Raw genomic sequence first — 19261 nt, forward strand, 5'->3', positions numbered from 1 at the left:
TTATGCCGTTTTTCTCATTTTATTTCAATTTCTATCGTTTTAATTAAAACAAAAACACCGCTTTGAAAGTTTAGCCTACAAATGTTCTGGGTGTCCTGTGCGGGCCTGCCCCTTCATTAGGCAGATCACATCAAACTGATAATTGTCGCCCCACAGACTTTAAAGGCTCATCTCCCACAAAGGGAATCTAATTATTTGTCTTTCTGTCGCATTATCCGCCCATTTAGCCTTATTCGCACGTCGGTGAGAACGAACGACGTCCTCCGCGAACGTCGCATTTTGCCACTTGTGCTTCGCTTTGAACTCGTTTTTTTTTTTCGCCGCCTCAGCTGTGAACCCATAAAGCTCCGGAGATGCGCCCCGCATATAAAAACGTCATCTCCTCCGAGAAACTCGTCTGCTTGTCATCATCTCTGGATGCTGATTTTCCTCAACATGGACCTTGATGGTGCAACGTCCGAAATCCTAAACGACTGGAAGGTCGGGGAACAGCTCCACTCTTCCGGCTCCTCACCGGAGTCTCATTCTTCTTCCTCCGTGGATTCCGTGTGCTCCTCGCCGGAGATGTTCTACTCCGGAGGTCACCGCGAGCTCGCCTACGGCTCTCCGGAGCGGGCTCGCTGCACCGGCCCCAAGGCGCCCAGGACGCACGGCAAGGCCAAGATGTCCACCAAGAGGCGCGTTAAGGCGAGCGAGAGGGAGAAGATGAGGATGAGGAGTCTCGCCGAAGCTCTGCACCAGCTCCGGGATTACCTGCCGCCGGACTACACCACGAGGGGCCAGCCTCTGACCAAAATACAAACCCTCAAGTACACCATCGAGTATATCAACAAGCTCTCGGACATTCTGAACCGTGCGTAAAAGGCACCATTTTACGCACCCGCGCGTAACGAGACCATGCTCGTATTTGGACTTCTTTTTTTATCTTTTTCCATTTTTTTTAGGATAACTGCTTTACATGTTAATAAGTGTGTTTGAATTCATGACGTGGCTTTGCTCTTTCCTGGATGTAAATATTTTTTAGAGGCCGCTTCTTGTTTTGTATATGGGGATACAATTGTCGACACTGGAATTAGAGAAATCATTTGGTGATATTTTGTAATCGTTTTTATCGTGTAATCTATCTCATTTTATTCGTGTGAACGATTTTGGAAAGAAGTAGCTGCAAAGATGTCCGTTAATAGCTATCAGTGCATTTGTCTTGCTGAAAAAATAAATAAATTGATGTTTGACGTAAATTCTATTTTGTACTCTAAATTTGCAGGGTAAATTGGTGAACTTCAGCTCTCACATTGAGAATTATAATTGGACTTCCCTTCAAATACAATCCAATCATAATGTCAGAATACCCAGCCACAAACAACAATCTCCAATCACGTTTTGTTGAATCCATTTACTTTTTTTTTTATAAAATAAGACACAAATATGACAGTTATTGATAATATTGTCCATCTACATGATGGGCTAGCGGTTAGCCAATTGGCCTCGGAAAGCTTGTTCGTCTACAGTGTAGACTACACAATATGTGCCCTGCGATTGGCTGGTGACCAGTGCAGGTGTACATTTTATTGACTTGGCTTCTCCACTTCCTCCGTGGGCTCGTCCCTCCACATGGGCTCATGGATGTGTTCTGGAATTTTCTCTATAGCAGTCTGATAACAAAAAATCAAATGATGAGGCTTATGAACACCCCGGTGGTTCAAGCATACAGCAAGAGCTCGACTCACCTTGGTCACCTGCATAGCTACACTTTCTGGAAGGTTCCTCTGGATGTATTCCAAATATACCCGAGCTGTAGAGCCTGTTAAATGAGACAACTACAAAGACAAATTCTTTGTTACTACTACTACTCTTTTTTAAAAATTGCTAACTTATATAGTTATCCACTATTCAATCTGATATTTAAATACAAAAATCACCTCGATACACCTGTAGTGTGTCCTCATCTCGTACTGAACCCTATGTTTTTTGAAGATGTGGACCGACTTGAGGAGTGTTAACCTCTCCATGTCTTTGGGAGGTTCAAAACTGCAGCAGAGGAGCATGTATACAGAATGACTGTAAACCAGAGACAATTGGCACCACATAGCTGTAACAGTACACCCAGACTTCTGTGATGTGTGTGTCTTTATTTTTCTTTATTGATTTGATGTATGCCGTGTTGCTGCAACTTTGTGGAATATCCGCAGAAGAGACAAAAAATTTGTCTGCTACATATTACCAAGACTCACACTTTTCCGATGTTGATGCCAAGCTCTTTGGCCGCCATGGTGGCGAAATACTCATAACTGTCCAAAACGGCCCTGTCGTGGCCTTTTACCATCACAGTCACCTTCTGGTAAAGCGTGTCGGGTTCTTCTGTCACAGTGATCTAAAAGGGAAATGTGAGAATGGCTTCCTGGGTAATGTTGATGTTGATGTTTTAGTGGTGGGGTGATTGTGATAACAACTCACTGACGACGCTGTTGACGAAAACACCCTGGGTATGTGGAAGGATGGGCTCAGATAGAGGGGACACCTGCAGAGATTTGAATGCAAAAAAAATGCATTTAATTGTTCTACATAGCCGGCATAGTTAGAGGCCCAAATATATTGATTGTTTGTTGAATAAGTGAAATTTTACGATTTACTAGTGTGCAGTGGAAGCATGTTACATACCCAATTGTAAGCCATTTCTTGTGTCCTGCACAATGGCCCAAAACTCGTGCTCTCTGTAAAACATGCAAAAATTAGCAGACGCAAGGTTGCAAAGAGGACACCAGCACGGTACATTTCGTCCATGCAATGTCATGATTAAACGCTTGTATGTATAACAACAAATATAAACGCACACACATTACCGATTGTGATATTCCGTTGAATATCCTTGACAAAGAACAACATTCTCTTCGAAGCGCCATGGAAGCGGCCATATTTCCAGAGCAGGACTCGAAACCGGAAATGATACGTATCGTACCACTGCCCCTGTGTGACCTGGAATGTACATAACACCAACAGATGTAATTACCAAATTACGTGCGCGGATTGGGAAAAAAAACATCCCGAGAGCTATAAAAGAAACTCATACATATTTTCAATCCAAATGTATTTGTATGACCACATGGATGACATTTTGAACGTGCTTCATTTTCGTGCTTTGACGTCGATGATTCAAACGAGGTTTGAACGTGACAAGATAGCGTCATGTGACCATCACGTGACCCCCTCCGTCGAGGCCCTGTTGCCAGTTCCAGCAGATCTCCGGTTCGTCTCACACACACACCGAGCAGGGAACAGCGACAACACCCGAGGTAAGCTTCCCACATCATTGCCGGGCTACCTCCCCTCTGCATTTGATACACAAAATATCAATCACAATGCATGACATTCTACTCATGGGTAAATTATGTACAAGCAGCTACAGGCCCAGGGTTTAACAAAACGCGATACGAGTAGCCGACTGGTCATGCTAGCAGTAGCCGAATAGCGAGCAGTTCTAGTAGCGATGGACAGCCCTTGGTCGCCGCCTTGGCTGGTTCTGGATCCGCCAAAGTTAACGGATGGTTCGCCGTCCCTCTCTCGCTCTCTCTCTCTCTCTTTCTCTCTTTCTCTCTCTGCCTTTCGCTTTCTCCTTGTCTTTTTCTTTTTTTTTCATTTATAATAAGAGTGTAAAAAACGCGTTCATCTGTCGCGCCATCACAATTTAAAGACATGAAAAGCAGACGGGAAAAAACGTCGATGTGTGGTTTTTGTTTGATCACGACGTTTTCATGCTCAGAGCTCACAGGGAGTTACCCCAACCTAGCATCATTTCAACGCGAATGTCGTTTTGTTCCACACGGTGATACTATTTCCCTATCATGATGATCGGGCTGTTATAGATTTTTTTTTGTAACATCAGTACACATGTTGACTATTTTATTTTACCACACTATTATTATTCCCACTTTGTTTATCTCGTGTGTTTGGACGCGAAGGGGCTATCTCGTTCCATCAGCGTGTGCTAATTAAAGCAAAACCCAAGATATTACATTCTTGTTCAATTATTTATGAAGTCGTTAGAAATTCCTGCGCCGCGAAGAATAGCCATGGAACTAGAACGTGCCATAAGTAGTAAAGGGGATAATGAGGGGGTAATTTAGGCCAGTACATTAATAATTATTTGCAGATGTACCCGGATGGAGTTTGGCTTTTAACATTCCTATTATTCAATAATCTATTCATCTCCTAATAAACAGGGCGTTCTTGGTTAGCGTTTTTTTTTCCTGGTTTAAATTGAGGCAGAGATGGTACCATCCTGACCATGCGCCATGTCGTGCATGTAAATTCAATGGACTCACTTTCTTTTACCAGAAACATCCTTTAAGTTAAGAGTTCTGATAAGAATATTACTCTTCTCATGTGAAAGCAAACGTCAGTGTTTATTGATGAGCTTTGCTAAGTGGAGCTGTGAATGTTGTCTGTTTTTCCTTTGGCCGGCCACAGTGGGATGCCCAAGGTTTGCTGGCGTTATGACATTTCTGGGAGGGGCGGTGCTCCTGCAGGGCTACAGCTGATGGAGAGGAGTCCCTGCTCCTCCTACTCCTCCTCCTCCTCCTCTCACACTTGCTGCCAGGATCGGAGGATGAGGACGCAGCGCGGCGGCGGCGACACTCAAGCAGCGCCGGGATCGAGCACGAGCCGCAGGACATGCTGAGCGGACTCGTTCGTGGTTTACATGCGTTTCATCCTGGATGTTCAGTCATGACAAGTGCCTTCCCAACACGGATTTTCCAACTTTTCTGACATTATCCGGACCCTCGCAGAGGTTTTCACTGATGTCCAGGAACTCACACATACTATGCACCATTGCTGTCTCACACTCATCATTGAACCTGTAACCTCAGCACAGGACTCCTAAAGGGAGCAAAACAAGCCCCCTCTGGTAGCTTCTCCTCATATGACGCAGGGATGTTCGCCTCGGTGGAACACGGCCCCGTCCTCTGCAGCGACTCCAACATCCTGTGCCTGTCCTGGAAAGGCCGCGTGCCCAAGAGCGAGAAGGAGAAGCCAGTGTGCCGGAAGCGCTACTATGAAGAGGGCTGGCTGGCCACCGGGAACGGCCGAGGTGTCGTCGGCGTCACGTTTACATCCAGTCACTGCAGGCGGGACCGGCCAACTCCACAGAGGGTCAACTTCAACCTCAGAGGGCACAACAGTGAGGTAAGATGGAAGATGTTTTATTGGGTTTTTTTTGTCGAGATGCAAATTTAATCACTTAAGGTATATAAACTCATTTGCCTGGACAGTACTCTTCGTGCGCATTTTTCTTATTAACACCACCATTATCTTTCGAGGCAACATGGCCGTGTGGTGTTACTCAGCATTGCTCCCCAGTTGGAGGTTTGTGATCTTGGACTAGTCCCTTCTTGCTCCTGTGTCTTGATTCCCCTTCTGTCAGGGTCAGAGATAATTAGAAGGGGAAGCCGTTGAAAAGGGAGCGCCACTGAAATTGGACCGAGATTTCAACCAGACTGACGGTCAAGAGGGAGAAACGGGAAGCCGCACATTTTCTTTCTGTCAAGTCTAATGAGCGCCTGCTAACTTGTGCCGCCGTCGCCGCCTCCTCCTGACCTCTTGTCGATTGTACCACGCTTGAAAAACATAAAATGGGAATATTTTTGTACGCCTTTTACTTTGAATACTGCAGAATAATCCCCTCTGGGATATGATTCAAAATAGATCAACACGTCGTTTGACAAGCCTTCTTGCCGCCCTCTCTCATGAAAACGTCTCTTCATTCGAAATGAGCGTTGAATATACGCGAGAGTAGTTTGACAACGCCATTGTGGACCGTCACGTAGAGTTGTCTGCCGGCATGCTCTTCTCCTTTCAAGCAAAAATAGACACCGCACTGACGCGTTTTATCTATCGAGTCGATTAAAACAACACGATTTGTTTCAGTTGGGATTAGTCACCCCAGAATAGGTTTGCGTTTCCACCGTGGGCTTTGTCGGTGGGCTGTTGAAAGCCTCATCAGCGCGCAACTCGCCGATTAGTCAAAACAATTAGGATATTAAACAATTCAGCACGCTGACAGTAGAGTGAACCCCCTGTGGGCGTTAAGGACTCAATTCTGCTGTGAACAGTCAACCTATTTGAAATTCACCCACACCCAAATGGTTTGTAATTGCTCCAGTTGCCATTAAATGGTGGCAAAGCTCTACATGAAGCTCCTCAACTGACTTCAACATGGTTCCTCGGCACCAAGTTGGCCAAGCAACCGGATTTCAGCTCGTCTGACTGACCATGGATTTGTCTTCAGGAAATTACATCAGTGCTCTTCTGTCTCGTTCTGTTCAAACTGCTTCACTTGGAATTGGACTGCGCGCACAAAGTCCTTTCATTGCCTTCCGCCGAGGAGTTCTCTCGTGCGCTTCACGTGCTCTCTACCTGTCTGACCACTTGACCCCTGCGACACGTTTAACAGGAAGGGCATCACCGTCGCTAATCCATCCGCGGAGGGCACACGTTGCATAATGAGCTCGGCTGCCGTGTCAGGTCCAGGTCCAGGTCTTCTTGGTTTGCTCCCAAATACTTTCCGTGGAATTTTCTTTTGCAGATTTTCATATTTTGGGCACTCGTTTGGATTTAAGTTTAAGTGCACTATAAATTCAGCATCATGGCACATTTTCATTGCTCAACGACATGATTGGGATGCGATGTAGTGCAAAGGCAAATTGGGTTTTCCCACATTGGCACGAAACCTCCAAAACAAGGTAATGATGAGTCGGATTGTGCCCTGTGCTCTGCCCTGTCTAGTGTACCATGAAGCCTGTACCCGTTGCCCTTTGTCTTACATCGTGCATCACTCCAACCTCGCTCTCCTCTTTTTTTTTTTTTTTTTTCCTAACAGCACAGCAGTTCTCTAATATTGAGTTAAGCATGTGATTTAATATCTCATCGTAATCAGCGGTCTCAGACCTTCCCTGCCGTTTGCTCCTGAGCCAGCTGGTCTTCACTTTCCAATCATGAATGAAGATTTCCAATCGGCTCACAATGGGGTTTGATTGTAAAAACCCAAATAAATCCCCTCTTATCCAAGCGAGCACTTGGTTGTTGTAAAACGGCGGCGAAACAATCTTGATATTGATTTTTATTTTTTTTTAAAGAAAGTGCAGTTTTTCTCCACCGACCAAGACTATTAATTTCTTTTGGCAAAAACAAAGGTCTCCATGCCAGCATTCAGTGTTGCTATGGACCTGTGTGCTCTTGCCTCTGTGATGCTGCACCTTCCCAATGTCCTTTCACTTCTGCTGAGTGCACCGTAACCGCCAAAGCTGCCCCTTGATTTGATTTGACCTCTTTTTTTTTTAACTTGCTAGGGTCAGCTTAGCGACCAGCTCTGAGACAGAACGCTTTGACCAGTGGCAACACACACATGAAAGACAATGGCAGCTTTCCAAGGTGCTAATTATATTTATTAATTGGTAAACAGAGGGCCAGTCATTTCAGGGATCAGAGACCTGGCTTGTCTTATGCAAAAAATTTGGTTCAGAAAGACTAAATATCCAGTTGAACCTCCACCATTGGGCCAAATCAAATGTGGTGAAATATTAATCGTTGTTCTCTATACATAAAATATAATTTTATTTGTACTGTATTTGGGGGTCTGCAACAGATGATATGAATTTACATGGTTTCCTATGGGAAGTATTGCCCAAAAAAAAAAAAGCAAAACACGTGGGGGGATCCACTGTTTTGGAGTTTATAAAACATTCCCAGGCTCCGTGACACGCTTACAACCTTGGCATCGAATTTTACACGTTGTTAATTCTCACCTTTCTAATCATGACGCAAGGATAATTGTCACTCATTTGTTGACTGGATTTTCTGCCCACGATTGCCTCCATCCCTTCAGTGTCCTGCGGTGTCTTCTCCTGATCACGTCTGTCTCCATGTGACGTCTGATCTCTCCTGGCTCGCTGCGTCACGGCGAGGTGCTCAGCTGTCTCCCCCCGCGGGATGCCTGACCAGCTCGCACTAATCTCCACGCCCTGCTAAATTTACACTCACATGCGCAGATTATTCTCACCCGGACGCAGACCGTGGTGCGGGACACGACATGTGCGCTCATGGTGCCCCCCCCCCCCTCACCCCCTCCTCGTTTTGATTTACCTCTTGTTTGGCATTTAAGAGAAGCCTGATATTGTTGCTGCATTTTTTTAAAGACAATTTTATAGCAAATCATCTCACTAACAATGCATTTATGTTGTACATGCACGTTTGTTTGAAAATATTTGTTGACTTGGTGGTTGATTACGATTCAGACGTGATTCTTCTTTTGTGCATGCGCACATCTTCATGACATGTCATCCCTTTGCAGCAATCGTGCGTAATCCTCTGGAACCCTCCTAAGAGTTAATCAGCGTCGCACAGTCCCAATCTTTATCCTCATTAAACAATACCCATGTGGTGGGGTTGACGCCAGTGCAACGCAAAAAGGTAGAGCACAAACCTCCACCGAAGCACAGTTGATGCTCGTTTACGGCACTTGTGTGGCAGCAGAATGATGCAAAATTAATATGATTCCAAAACACTGCATTATGTATTGGGAAATATTTTGATTTTTTTTTTCCCCCCAGTTTTCTCGAAAATTTTATTTGGCTTTTTATAGTGTTCTGGGGGTTGTCGGTGTGCAGTTTTTTTGGTTTTTTTTGTGTTTTTTTTGGGGGGGCGCTTGGACCTGTTGGCAGTCAATCACAGAGTGTATTAAGACAACCATTTAGTCATATTAACACCTATGGGCAGTATAGAGGAGGGGCGCCACGTCATCGCCAAGGACCACATTAGTACGCTGGCAGTCTGTTCAAATAATTGCTCAAAGGTGATGGTATTTTATTTATTTTTTAAATTTACTGGGAATGCTGCAGGTTTTTATCTGGTCCACGAATAGATCAGGGTGTGTTTGTCGGTAGTGACGTGGTTGTTCTGTGTTGAGGTCGGAGCAGGGCGGGCAACAAGGCCCCCCCGTCTAGCTGATCAAAAAGGTTAGCCGTTGTCGGATTCACACTCGGAAAGTGTAAGCCCGGCTAAAACGTGCCTCATGTTGTGCCCTGGAGCATGTACGGCCCACGTGCTTCGCTGAGTGAGAGCGGCGCTGCTCCCTGTTTAGGATTATTCCCCTGGGAATAGGCTGAGTCACGCTACGGAAGAACAAGTAGATAGTGAGACACACACGCATACGCACGCACATATGCAAAAAGTAGAGGGAAGAGCTTGGGGGTAGCAATGGGTTCTTCTCAGGTGACACAAAATGCTCCTTGCTGCTCTGTGCCTGCGATCAGCATCTTGTTCCTCTGTTGATCATCTCTGCGATGATGATTCCTATATCCAGTGCACGATGCGTCATTTCGTCTAGTGGCCGTGTACTTTCTCTTATTTTGGACGAGGGAGAAAATCATCAATTGGATTCTTTCATTTGTTTTCATTCAATTTGAAAATATCTGCATGGATGGAACTCAATTTGTTCCATAATAAATTGACCAATCAATAATAATGTACTTTTTTTTCCCACTCATATTAGGAACCTGCATTGTCAGCTCATTTTAGCGTGCTCAAATTTGTATACTCTGAAGAGTGACATTGGCCTGTCCTGGCCGGTCCACCTCCCAAAGGAGGCGGCCTGTTGTTGCCACGGCAACGATCAACGTTATATCCCTTTATTAAAATCCTGTGAGCTATTTATTTTTTCCCCGATGAAAAATTATTACCTCGTGTTTGCTTCACATCCCGTTACCCTCGATCGGCGTACTTGACATCAAACGACTTCTATTTTCGTCACAAATGTTCAGCCTCAATCGTGTGTAATACATCTGATAATTACAGCTCCTCCGAGGAGTTTTCAAAAAGAGGTTAACCCACTTAATGACATGCTGCATTTGGTTCACTGCTAAACATAGCTCAACGCTAACGTAAACCCCTGGCGGCTCACCGCGGCGGGACGTTCGCACGCCGTTTGAAAGAGTCAACGGAACCTCCTGAATCAGCATGGAAGCGTTGCGCGTTCGCCAACTCTTTTGTGTCCTCAAAGCCCGCCTCATTCATGATGACATACGCTTGTCTCTTAAAAGGTGGTCCTGGTGCGATGGAACGAGCCCTTCCAGAAACTGGCCACCTGCGATACCGATGGCGGCATCTTTGTTTGGATCCAGTACGAGGGCCGCTGGTCCGTGGAGCTGGTCAACGACCGCGGAGCTCAGGTTGGAGTTCGCCAAGTCGAAATCATGTGAAGTGCGCTCGTGAGCTGAAACCTCGTACGTCGTGAGTATCGTAAACCGAGGACTTTGTAAACTACAGGTGAGTGACTTCACGTGGTCGCACGACGGCACCCAGGCGCTCATCTCCTACCGCGACGGCTTTGTGCTGGTGGGGTCCGTCAGCGGGCAGAGACACTGGTCATCCGAAATCAACCTGGAGAGTCAGATCACCTGCGGTATTTGGACACCTGATGACCAGCAGGTCCCCACACTTCTTTCTTCCTGCAATTCACCCCTAGGTCCCTATTCTAACGTTTTCCCGTCCCCTTGCAGGTTTTGTTTGGCACCGCCGACGGACAGGTGATCGTGATGGACTGCCACGGGCGCATGCTGGCCCACATTCTGCTGCACGAGTCGGACGGCATCGTCAGCATGTCGTGGAACTACCCCAGCTTCCTGGTGGAGGACAGCAGTGAGAGCGACACGGATTCGGACGACTACCCCCCGCTGCAAGGTTCGCCGGCTCCACAATCGCATGTCGTGTCCGCCGAGGTGACGTCGTCCAGCTGTTTTATTTACGGGCCGGAGGAAAGCAGATGCGCCGCCATCTGTGAGCTTCTCATTTCCCTCCCCCATCGTCTCCCGTCAGCGCCTCCGAATACTCATATTGCACTGATCACTCTATCAGTGTTTGTGCGCGGTACTGTCTCATACACTGCATTTCTGTTGTACTACCAGTTTAGTGTTTTTTTTTTTTTTTTAAACAAATGGCTTAATTTAAAGGCCATTCTTGGACCGCACCAAAGTCATTTGTTTAGTCTGGAAAATATTTTACCGGCAGCAGAATATTATCTTGATTGTTTCGAAACTGCACATCGTTTCTTTTCTCTCTCATTACAGCGCACAGCCACAAACCTTTGCTGACAGTCAGCTTCACCTCGGGAGACATTAGCCTGATGAACAACTACGATGACCTCTCGCCCACCCTTATCCGCACCGGCCTGAAAGGTAAATCAAACCCCCGCCCCCCCTCCCCGTCGCCCCATGTTCATCTCATCACTCTTTCCATCCTTTTTCCGCAGACGTGGTCGCCCAATGGTGCTCGCAGGGGGACCTCCTGTCAGTGGCCGGCATGGAGAAGACGCTTCTCTCCCACGACCCCTCTTGTCCTCCTCCTGCCAGAAACGCAGTTGCCAAGTTCTATAACATCCGGGGAGAGCACATTTACACACTGGAAACACCAGCGCAGGTGATTTTCTTTCATTTTTGGGCATGGGCAGCATGGAGGACCTCTACCTCACAGTTCTGAGGTTTTAATGCGTGCATTGCAATTGGCTGGTGACCAGTCCCCAAGGTGTACATCGCCTCTCATTCAAAGCTTGCTGGGATGGACTCCAAAAGCGGGACAATATAACCCACATGTGTGGGATGTGGTTTTTTTTTTCTTTCTTACAAAAAGAAAATGAATACAGAAGATTTTTTTCAATGACTAATGTGAACAAGCGCAAGATAAAATAGACGGATGAATGATTTTAGGATCAAAAAGGGAACCAACGTGCTACTTGGGTATACTTGATTTTCATTAGGCAGAGCATTTATTGGTTATACACTGCAAAAAAAATATGTTCTTGTTTTCCGCTTGCTGCGCATACTCGGTCCAACTGGTCTGTTTCCCTGGCAGCGCCCCATCACCACCCTCTGCTGGGGCCACCGGGACTCCCGTCTCTTCCTGGCGTGCGGCCCGGCGCTCTACGTGGTGCGCGTGGAGCACCGCATCGCCAGCCTGCAGCTCCTCTGCCAGCAGGTCATCGCCACGGCTGCGAAGGAGGAGAAGGACGTGACCAAGCTCACCATGCCGTCGCGCCTCTGCTCCTACGTCACGTCCGCTTTTAACCCCACCGTCAGGGTAAGACAGAATCTCCAGACACTGACAAATAATCAGAATGACGACAAAACCTGATTTCTACTCCTCTTGTCCCCCAGCAGCCCATTCCAGACCCCAACAACATGCGCGACTTTGTGAGCTACCCAACAGCTGGCAATGAGCGTCTGCATTGTACAATGAAGCGTACAGAAGACAACCCAGAGGTGGGCGGTCCCTGCTACACTCTGTACTTGGAGTACTTGGGCGGTCTGGTGCCCATCCTGAAAGGCCGACGCATCAGTAAATTGCGGCCAGAGTTTGTCATTATGGATCCGAAGATGGATGGAAAAACAGGTAAGGCGATGGATGACAATTTAAAAAACCTTTTTTCTGTAAGTTTTTGTGAACTATTTCAATGCCTTCTCTCTTCTCAGACGAGATATATGGCAATAGCCTGATATCAGCAATGATTGACAGCTGTAACTGCTCGGACTCGAGTGATATCGAACTCAGCGATGACTGGGTCGGCAAGAAGTCTCCAAAAATATCCCGGGGCAGTAAGTCCCCCAAGCTTCCCAGGTGAACAATCCCACACCATTATTTCCCCTTATTGAATGTTTATATTCCCCAACACTGGTTCTCTTCGCGTAATTTGTTCGAATGGATTGTTCTACACACGTGCTGTGCCTCACTGCATGCTTACGCCATCTTTTTTCCCCTTCCCATTTGCTACCTTCTTTGTAGAGACTTAGTTTGTCCCTTTACCAACAGAATCAACATCGATCCCAGGAAATCGCCCAAACTGTCTCGCGCCGCTCAGGAAGTTTCCCGGTCACCGCGTCTACCCATACGCAAACCCTCCATTGGGTCGCCCAGTTTAACACGGAGAGAATTTCCTTTGGATGACATCACTCAGGTACTTGCCAACTTTGAGTTGCACAACCCATTTTTAAAGGATGACCGTTTCTGACCAATGTGTTTTAATGCAAATCTTCCAGCAAAGCTACCTTGCTCAGGTTACGTCAAATATTTGGGGAACAAAATTCAAGATTGTCGGGCTTGCTGCATTTTTGCCAACCAACCTTGGCGCAGGTAATCGATCAACGTGTTTGTGTGAGTGACAAAATGGTTGCGTGGGAGCCGGGAGCGGACACACTTTTGAGCTCGAGGGCCACGTTTGAATAATAATAATAATAATAAAAAAAAAAAAAAGCTTACACTGTAACTTGAATAACGCAATTGTTTACATTGACGTTGTTCCGATTTTTCCCTCGTCTCACCCTCAGTCATCTACAAAACCAGCCTCCTCCACCTGCAGCCCAGGCAGATGACAATCTACCTGCCGGAGGTGCGCAAGATCTCCATGGAGTACATCAACCTGCCCGTCTTCAGTCCCAACGTCTTCAGCGAGGACGAAGACGACCTCCCCGTCTCGGGCCCTGCCGGCGGCGCGGATGACAACCCGCCCTGCACCGTCAACATCCCCATCGCCCCCATCCACAGTCCTGCCCAGGCCATGTCCCCCGCCCAGAGTATCGGCCTTGTCCAATCCCTGCTAGCCAATCAAAACGTTCAGCTGGATATTCTAACCAACCCCACAGCCACCTCTGCGGGAGCTGCCGCCGCCGCCGGTTCCGACCAAAACCAAGACACCGTTCTTGCAGCCCAGTACACAGTCCACAATCCCGGCCAGGTCATCTTCGGAGGGCTGGACTTGAGTCGCCTCACTGTGGGAGCCTCTCACTCTCATCAGCCTTCACAACAACAGCAGCAGCAGCAGTTGCACCAACTCCAACACCATCAGCAACTACAGCACCATCAACAACAGCTTCAGCAGCAGCAACAACAACAGCAGATGCTGCAGCAGCAACAATTACAGCAGCAGCAGCAAATTCAGCAGCAGCTCCAACACATGCAGCAACAGCAACAGCAGCAACATCATCAGCAACAGCTCCAGCAGCACATACTGCAACAGCAACAGCAGCAACAAATGCTTCAGATGCAACAGCAGCAACAATTGCTACAGATGCAACAACAGCAGCAGCTTCAAATTCAAATCCCCGTCGCCTCCATGTCGCCAGCGCAGACCTCGGGTGCGGCCGTGCTTCCAACGGGGGCGCTGCAGATCCAGATCCCCCACCCGCCGCCCGATCTGCTGGTCGAAAAGGGAGCGGCGGGCGAACACGAGACCCTTCTGAAAATAAAGACGACGCGTTTGCTGGCCGAGGCTGACACGGTGGTGTTCAGCGCGCCGCTGGAGCAAAGTAAAATGAATCGCCCTCCTCCTTATCCCGGAACGGTGGCTGCTGCGGTAGCGGCGGCGGCGGCTGCAGCGTCCGCTTCCGTGCCGACCCCCGGTGTGGCCGCCAACGCCTCATCGGGAACAATCGGGGGCTCCTCTGGAACGCCACCTCCTGGTGATCTCGGTGCAAAGAAGGGGGATATCCAACTTTATCCCCTAAGTCAGCAACAAGTCCAGTACCCCACACCACTAGGCTACGAGCGAATCACCACCTTTGACAGCAGCGGGAACGTGGAGGAGGTCTGCCGTCCTCGAACCCGTCTCGTCTGTAATCAAAATGTCTACAACCTGCAGGGGCCTGGAAGCTCTGCCACCCTCAGGGTCACCTCCTCATCCTCATCGGCAGAAGGCAAGAAGATCCAGCTGCCATACAGCTCCGCTACCCTCAACAGACTGACCGCACCTCGCTATTCCATACCGAGCGGAGACCCTCCCCCATATCCAGACCCGGCCAATCAGAATACCGGCAGGAATCCAGGACAGAAACTGGATAGCGGTCTCATCCACGCCACTCTCAGGAGGAATAGCCGAGAGGCCACCCTCAAAGTGTCCCAGACGATGGAGCCGCCCAGACCGCTGCCCCCAAAAGCGAAAAATAACAGTGCACTGGCGGCTTCCTACCAGCAGAGGGTGCAAACAGCCTTATACACCTGCAGTCAGTGTAGCAGCGGGTCCAGCGTCGGAGTCACGGCTCCAGGCAGCGCCAACGGAATAGCAGGCGGTACCATAATCAGGCAAGATTTTCCGCCGGGGAACGGAGCGCCGCACAGCACAGTTATCGTACACTCCAACAGCGCTACCCCTCACGCTTCACAGTCCTCTTACAGCCTGCTCAACTCCCTGGAGGGATCCGCACCCACGGCAGGAGGAGTCGGCGGCAGAGAGCGCGTTGATTATGTTAATTCGGCATTTACTGAGGATGAAACGCTCCATCAGTCCCTCAGGCATTTGGCTTTAGGAGGAAATGAGACGTCGGGCTTGCTCGTGAAACGCCCGCCTCCCTATCAGTGGGACCCCGCCGCCACGGAGGAGGTGTGGGTCCCCCAGGAACGGACCGCCACGCTCAACCCGGCCAGCTATCCGGGACCCCACAAGCCACCCCCGCTTATCCTCAGTCCGGCTCAGCACTTGGATGTGTCCAGGCTGCCTTATGTGCTGTCTCCCAAGTCGCCCACGACCCCCACGAGCGCATCTTTTCAAGCTTCCGCCGGGTACCAAATTTCTCTCCAGTACCCCTCAGTCACTGCCTACCCCGGAGGCCAGCTTCAGCCCATCCTAACATCACCTCGACCCTGTTCCTCCCCAAAAGAGGTGGTGGCCCCCGTTTCTCTCTCGCAGCAGGACGCAACCATTGTCTTACCTGCCGGTTACCCTGCGGGTCTAGCAAACCTGGCCTGCTGCCCTTTACCACCAATGTACCCCACTACCGGGCTTCCCGTTCCCCCTATCGCCCTCCACACACCATGGGGTACGTATAACTCGTTCCCCCCTAATCCCAGTCCTGCTGTGCCCCTACCTCCCAAAGCTTCCCATATGGCGGTAGACAAAAATGCTCTTTCACCACCACCGCCCCCGCCTCCTCCACCGCCACCCCCACCGCACGCAGAACTGCAGAACCATGCAGGGCTACAAGAAGCCATGGCAGAAAGCGGGGAAGGATTCGAGGAAGTGCTGTCCTTAGCTGAGAGCCCCGTGCCCCCTCGCTCAGAGAAGTTCAGCAAGAAGAACCGCAAGACGGCAGACGGGAGGGCGGAGGAGGCCAATGTGCCACCTCTGGCTGAAGGGAGCAAGTCCAAAAAGGAGGGTAGGGCATTGGGGGACTTTAACGCCCTCATTTCCAGTCCACGGCTGGGAGGGAGAGACAAGAAGAAAGTGAAAGGACCGAAGGAGCAGCTGAAGGCCAAGAAGCGGAGCAAGGCCACCGCCAACAGCGAGTTCCAGGACAGCTCGGATAGCGAGCCGGAGCTTTTCATCAGCGGGGACGAGCTCCTCAACCAATGCCAGAGCGGGAAGAAAGGCTGGAAGACGAAGAGGAACCTCAGGGCGGCCAGCGAGTTGGAAGAGATGAAGTGTCGCAAGGCCAATGAGAAGGAGGACCGAGGACTGGGAAGCCAGGGCTTCGTGTACGTCATGGCGAACAAGCAGCCGCTGTGGAATGAGGCCACGCAGGTGTATCAGCTGGACTTTGGGGGTCGCGTCACGCAGGAGTCTGCCAAGAACTTTCAGATTGAACTTGAGGGCAGGCAGGTGAGAAAAATCACTGTGTGTCAAATGACTTTTGAATATAGAACTTCTGATCTTCACACTTCTCACAGGATCTTTATTGAGAACAGGCTGCACAGAAAATGGAGATATGGAATTGTGAGATCCTTTCACGACATTTTTGTTCTTTTGCAGGTGATGCAATTCGGCCGCATCGACGGCAACGCCTACATCCTGGACTTTCAGTATCCCTTCTCCGCCGTGCAGGCCTTCGCGGTGGCTTTGGCAAACGTTACGCAACGCCTCAAATGAGACGGCGCCCTGCCACACGGGATTTTCAGGAAGTCGCCGTATTTTTTTATTTTTTATTTTGAAACAGTGACATGCCCTGGGTCCACAGAGACGACGTCAGTGGAGAGAGCTGATACCGCTGCAATACACGATGCTGCCACTTGAGTCGCGGTTGCCAGGCCAGCGAATCCAGCGCTGCGCTTTTGGCAACCATCATGCAAATAAACGCTGTTTTAGTAAGTCGACTAGACACTTTTAGACGACCAAGAGAGGAAACTGTCAGTTTGATTAAGATTTTTTTTTTTAAAGGAGCAGCAGTAATACTTGAAAACCACACTCTGGTGATATGTTGATTTTCTCCAGAGCACACACACAGGTACTACTGGCACCTCAAATCCATTGCTGTACAACACTCACCACAATATGACAGCGCTTTTCCTTTGCGGGGGTGTTTGTGACGCAAACTGGCGGACGGTCAGCTTTTGTTTTTTGCTCTGTCATTCCTCTCGCGACTTGTCAGTTCACACGTGATAACCGGTGTGACTGCCGGCGTTGAGGTCTTTTTACTTTTTTTTTTTTTTTTACATACACAATTAAAGGATGGAGAAACGTGGATTAAGTTATGCGTACTGTACATTGTAAATTGTTGCCATTGTTGGCGTTTATTTTTTTTGGTGTGTGTGTGTCATCACCCATATTGTTAACGCACCGCTTTCATTCGGGAGACTTAAGTTGTGATATTACTCTCGCGTTGACGTCGTTGTGACGTCAGCCATGACACCTGTTGTCACTTCTGTGAAGTGCGTGTTCAGTGAGGGGCCTGACCCCCCCTCACCCCCATCGCCCACCCTCAAATCTTAAACATCACACTTAAACGAGGTGCAGGGAATATTTTTCTACGTGTCTCTCACAATCTCTTCACAATAGACATATCAGTCAGTCATACTCAAATGAAACCTGATTTTTTTTCGTGTGTGCGTGCGTGTGTGTAAAGAGACTTGGGGGACTCTGCCACTGTGTTTCGATGCTGTAATGCTGTTCAATGCAAAAACAGAAAACTTTGCAGATTTTTTTTTCTTTTTAGTCAACACCAATGAAGGATGAAGCCAGTGAGTCGAATATCTAAATATGGTTTGTTGCGACGCTTGCGTTTTACAGCACAACAAAGCTTATGTTAGATTTTTTTTAACGACATATTGGGCCAACTCAAATTTAAAACAAAGAAGTCATCTTTGAGAATGAAGTTGTAATTTTGATGTCAATATTCCCCACATGAATTACTTTGTCTCTCTTACTATTCAGACTAATACAATTTCTGACTTTTTTTTCTCAACAAATATCATTCTTTAAATTAGGACTTTTTTTTATGGGAATCTCAAAATTACAATGGTTTTTTTTCTTGTTATATTCCAACTTAATTCTCATTCAATTATTTTTATCTTAAAATATTGCAAATAGAAAGTTAGGCCATTTTTAAAAGTAAAATTACAACTGCCTGAAATTGTTTTTTTCTTGGAAGATGAAAATTTGTCTTTTCATGTAATCCCCCCGCCTACCCCCCAAAAAGTGCATGTTTTAGGATCCATCTATTTATGTTTAGTTGTGCAATATTTTCTTTTGAGAAAAGAATGTTTGGTTGATGGTCCACTTTAATACTTTGCTTTTACGTTCAGCATCTCAAGTTGCTGGTTTGTACATTTTTATTTTAATTTATAAAGTCATTTCCAAAAGGAGATATCGTATCTACAAATAATGTACATTGTGGAGTTTTTGGAACAGCTTGCTGTGTTTTTTTGTTGGTTTTATGCTTTTGTTCTAGTCTAGCTAGTGAGTTTTGAATGGGCGAGCAGTAAGGTAAAGTCGTGTGTTCTCTGTCAAGTTGTACGTGCCTGTGTGCGTGTTTATTCACGCATCGACCTGTTGCATGTGTTGTTGAGTCCGCTCTCATGGCTTCTGACATGTTCACATCAATGTGTCACACATTCACTCAGTGCAAGCCTGAGTTCAGCAACACCACCGTAGACTTCTAAAGGTTTTCGACCCGAGTGTAGATACTGCAGGATGTTGGCTTTTCTTTTGAAAAGGTATGTGCTTGGTATTTATAGGTGTTAGACTTTAAAAGACAAAGGAAAAAAAACGCACCTATTTGGTGACTGAACGTTTTTAGTGAATGGATTAGTTAGGCATGCCATGTAAATTATTTTATAATTGTATATGTCAAGCATCTTTTGAATAAAACATCTTTGTTGCCAAAAGAACAGTTTGTAATGGTAGTGATTGAAGATAACCTTTTACCTTACCAATATGTCATGCATCTTGAGTTGCTGGTAGAAGTTTCCACACAAGTCAACCATACATCTTTACCCGCAGGTCCATTGGCTAAAT

General features: G+C 47.7%; 3 protein-coding genes across 4 annotated transcripts; 2 read left to right on the forward strand and 1 right to left on the reverse strand.

Moving 5' to 3' along the window:
- Positions 1-232: 232 nt before the first annotated feature.
- On the forward strand, positions 233-861 carry LOC147185605 (mesogenin-1-like). Its single transcript, XM_086104482.1, has one exon. It carries the CDS (start codon positions 418-420, stop codon positions 859-861), a length of 444 nt encoding a protein of 147 aa, XP_085960608.1. The 5' UTR covers positions 233-417.
- A 517-nt stretch (positions 862-1378) lies between these two features.
- On the reverse strand, positions 1379-2967 carry LOC147185606 (small ribosomal subunit protein uS10m-like). The gene is made up of 7 exons (XM_086104290.1): positions 2841-2967; positions 2659-2711; positions 2455-2518; positions 2232-2371; positions 1920-2028; positions 1728-1817; positions 1379-1652 (listed from the first exon to the last, which is right to left on the reverse strand). Exons 1-7 carry the CDS (start codon positions 2910-2912, stop codon positions 1566-1568), a joined length of 615 nt encoding a protein of 204 aa, XP_085960416.1. The 5' UTR covers positions 2913-2967; the 3' UTR covers positions 1379-1565.
- Positions 2968-3216: 249 nt separating this feature from the next.
- LOC147185607 (tubby-related protein 4-like) lies at positions 3217-19128 on the forward strand. Of its 2 annotated transcripts, none has more exons than XM_086104465.1 (14): positions 3217-3290; positions 4465-5181; positions 10092-10220; positions 10318-10479; positions 10551-10731; positions 11118-11225; positions 11300-11466; positions 11899-12123; positions 12201-12435; positions 12516-12660; positions 12826-12997; positions 13080-13173; positions 13368-16630; positions 16781-19128. In XM_086104465.1, exons 2-14 carry the CDS (start codon positions 4930-4932, stop codon positions 16895-16897), a joined length of 5250 nt encoding a protein of 1749 aa, XP_085960591.1. In that variant the 5' UTR covers positions 3217-3290; positions 4465-4929; the 3' UTR covers positions 16898-19128. The 2 variants fall into 2 exon arrangements, with proteins under 2 accessions (XP_085960591.1, XP_085960592.1); XM_086104466.1 differs by having other exon boundaries at positions 12853-12997.
- The last annotated feature ends 133 nt before the right edge of the window (positions 19129-19261 follow it).

The sequence above is a fragment of the Hippocampus guttulatus genome, chromosome 23 (genome assembly GCF_054856545.1).
Source record: "Hippocampus guttulatus isolate MCC_2025c chromosome 23, RoL_Hgut_1.0, whole genome shotgun sequence".
NCBI classification, from domain to species: domain Eukaryota; kingdom Metazoa; phylum Chordata; class Actinopteri; order Syngnathiformes; family Syngnathidae; genus Hippocampus; species Hippocampus guttulatus.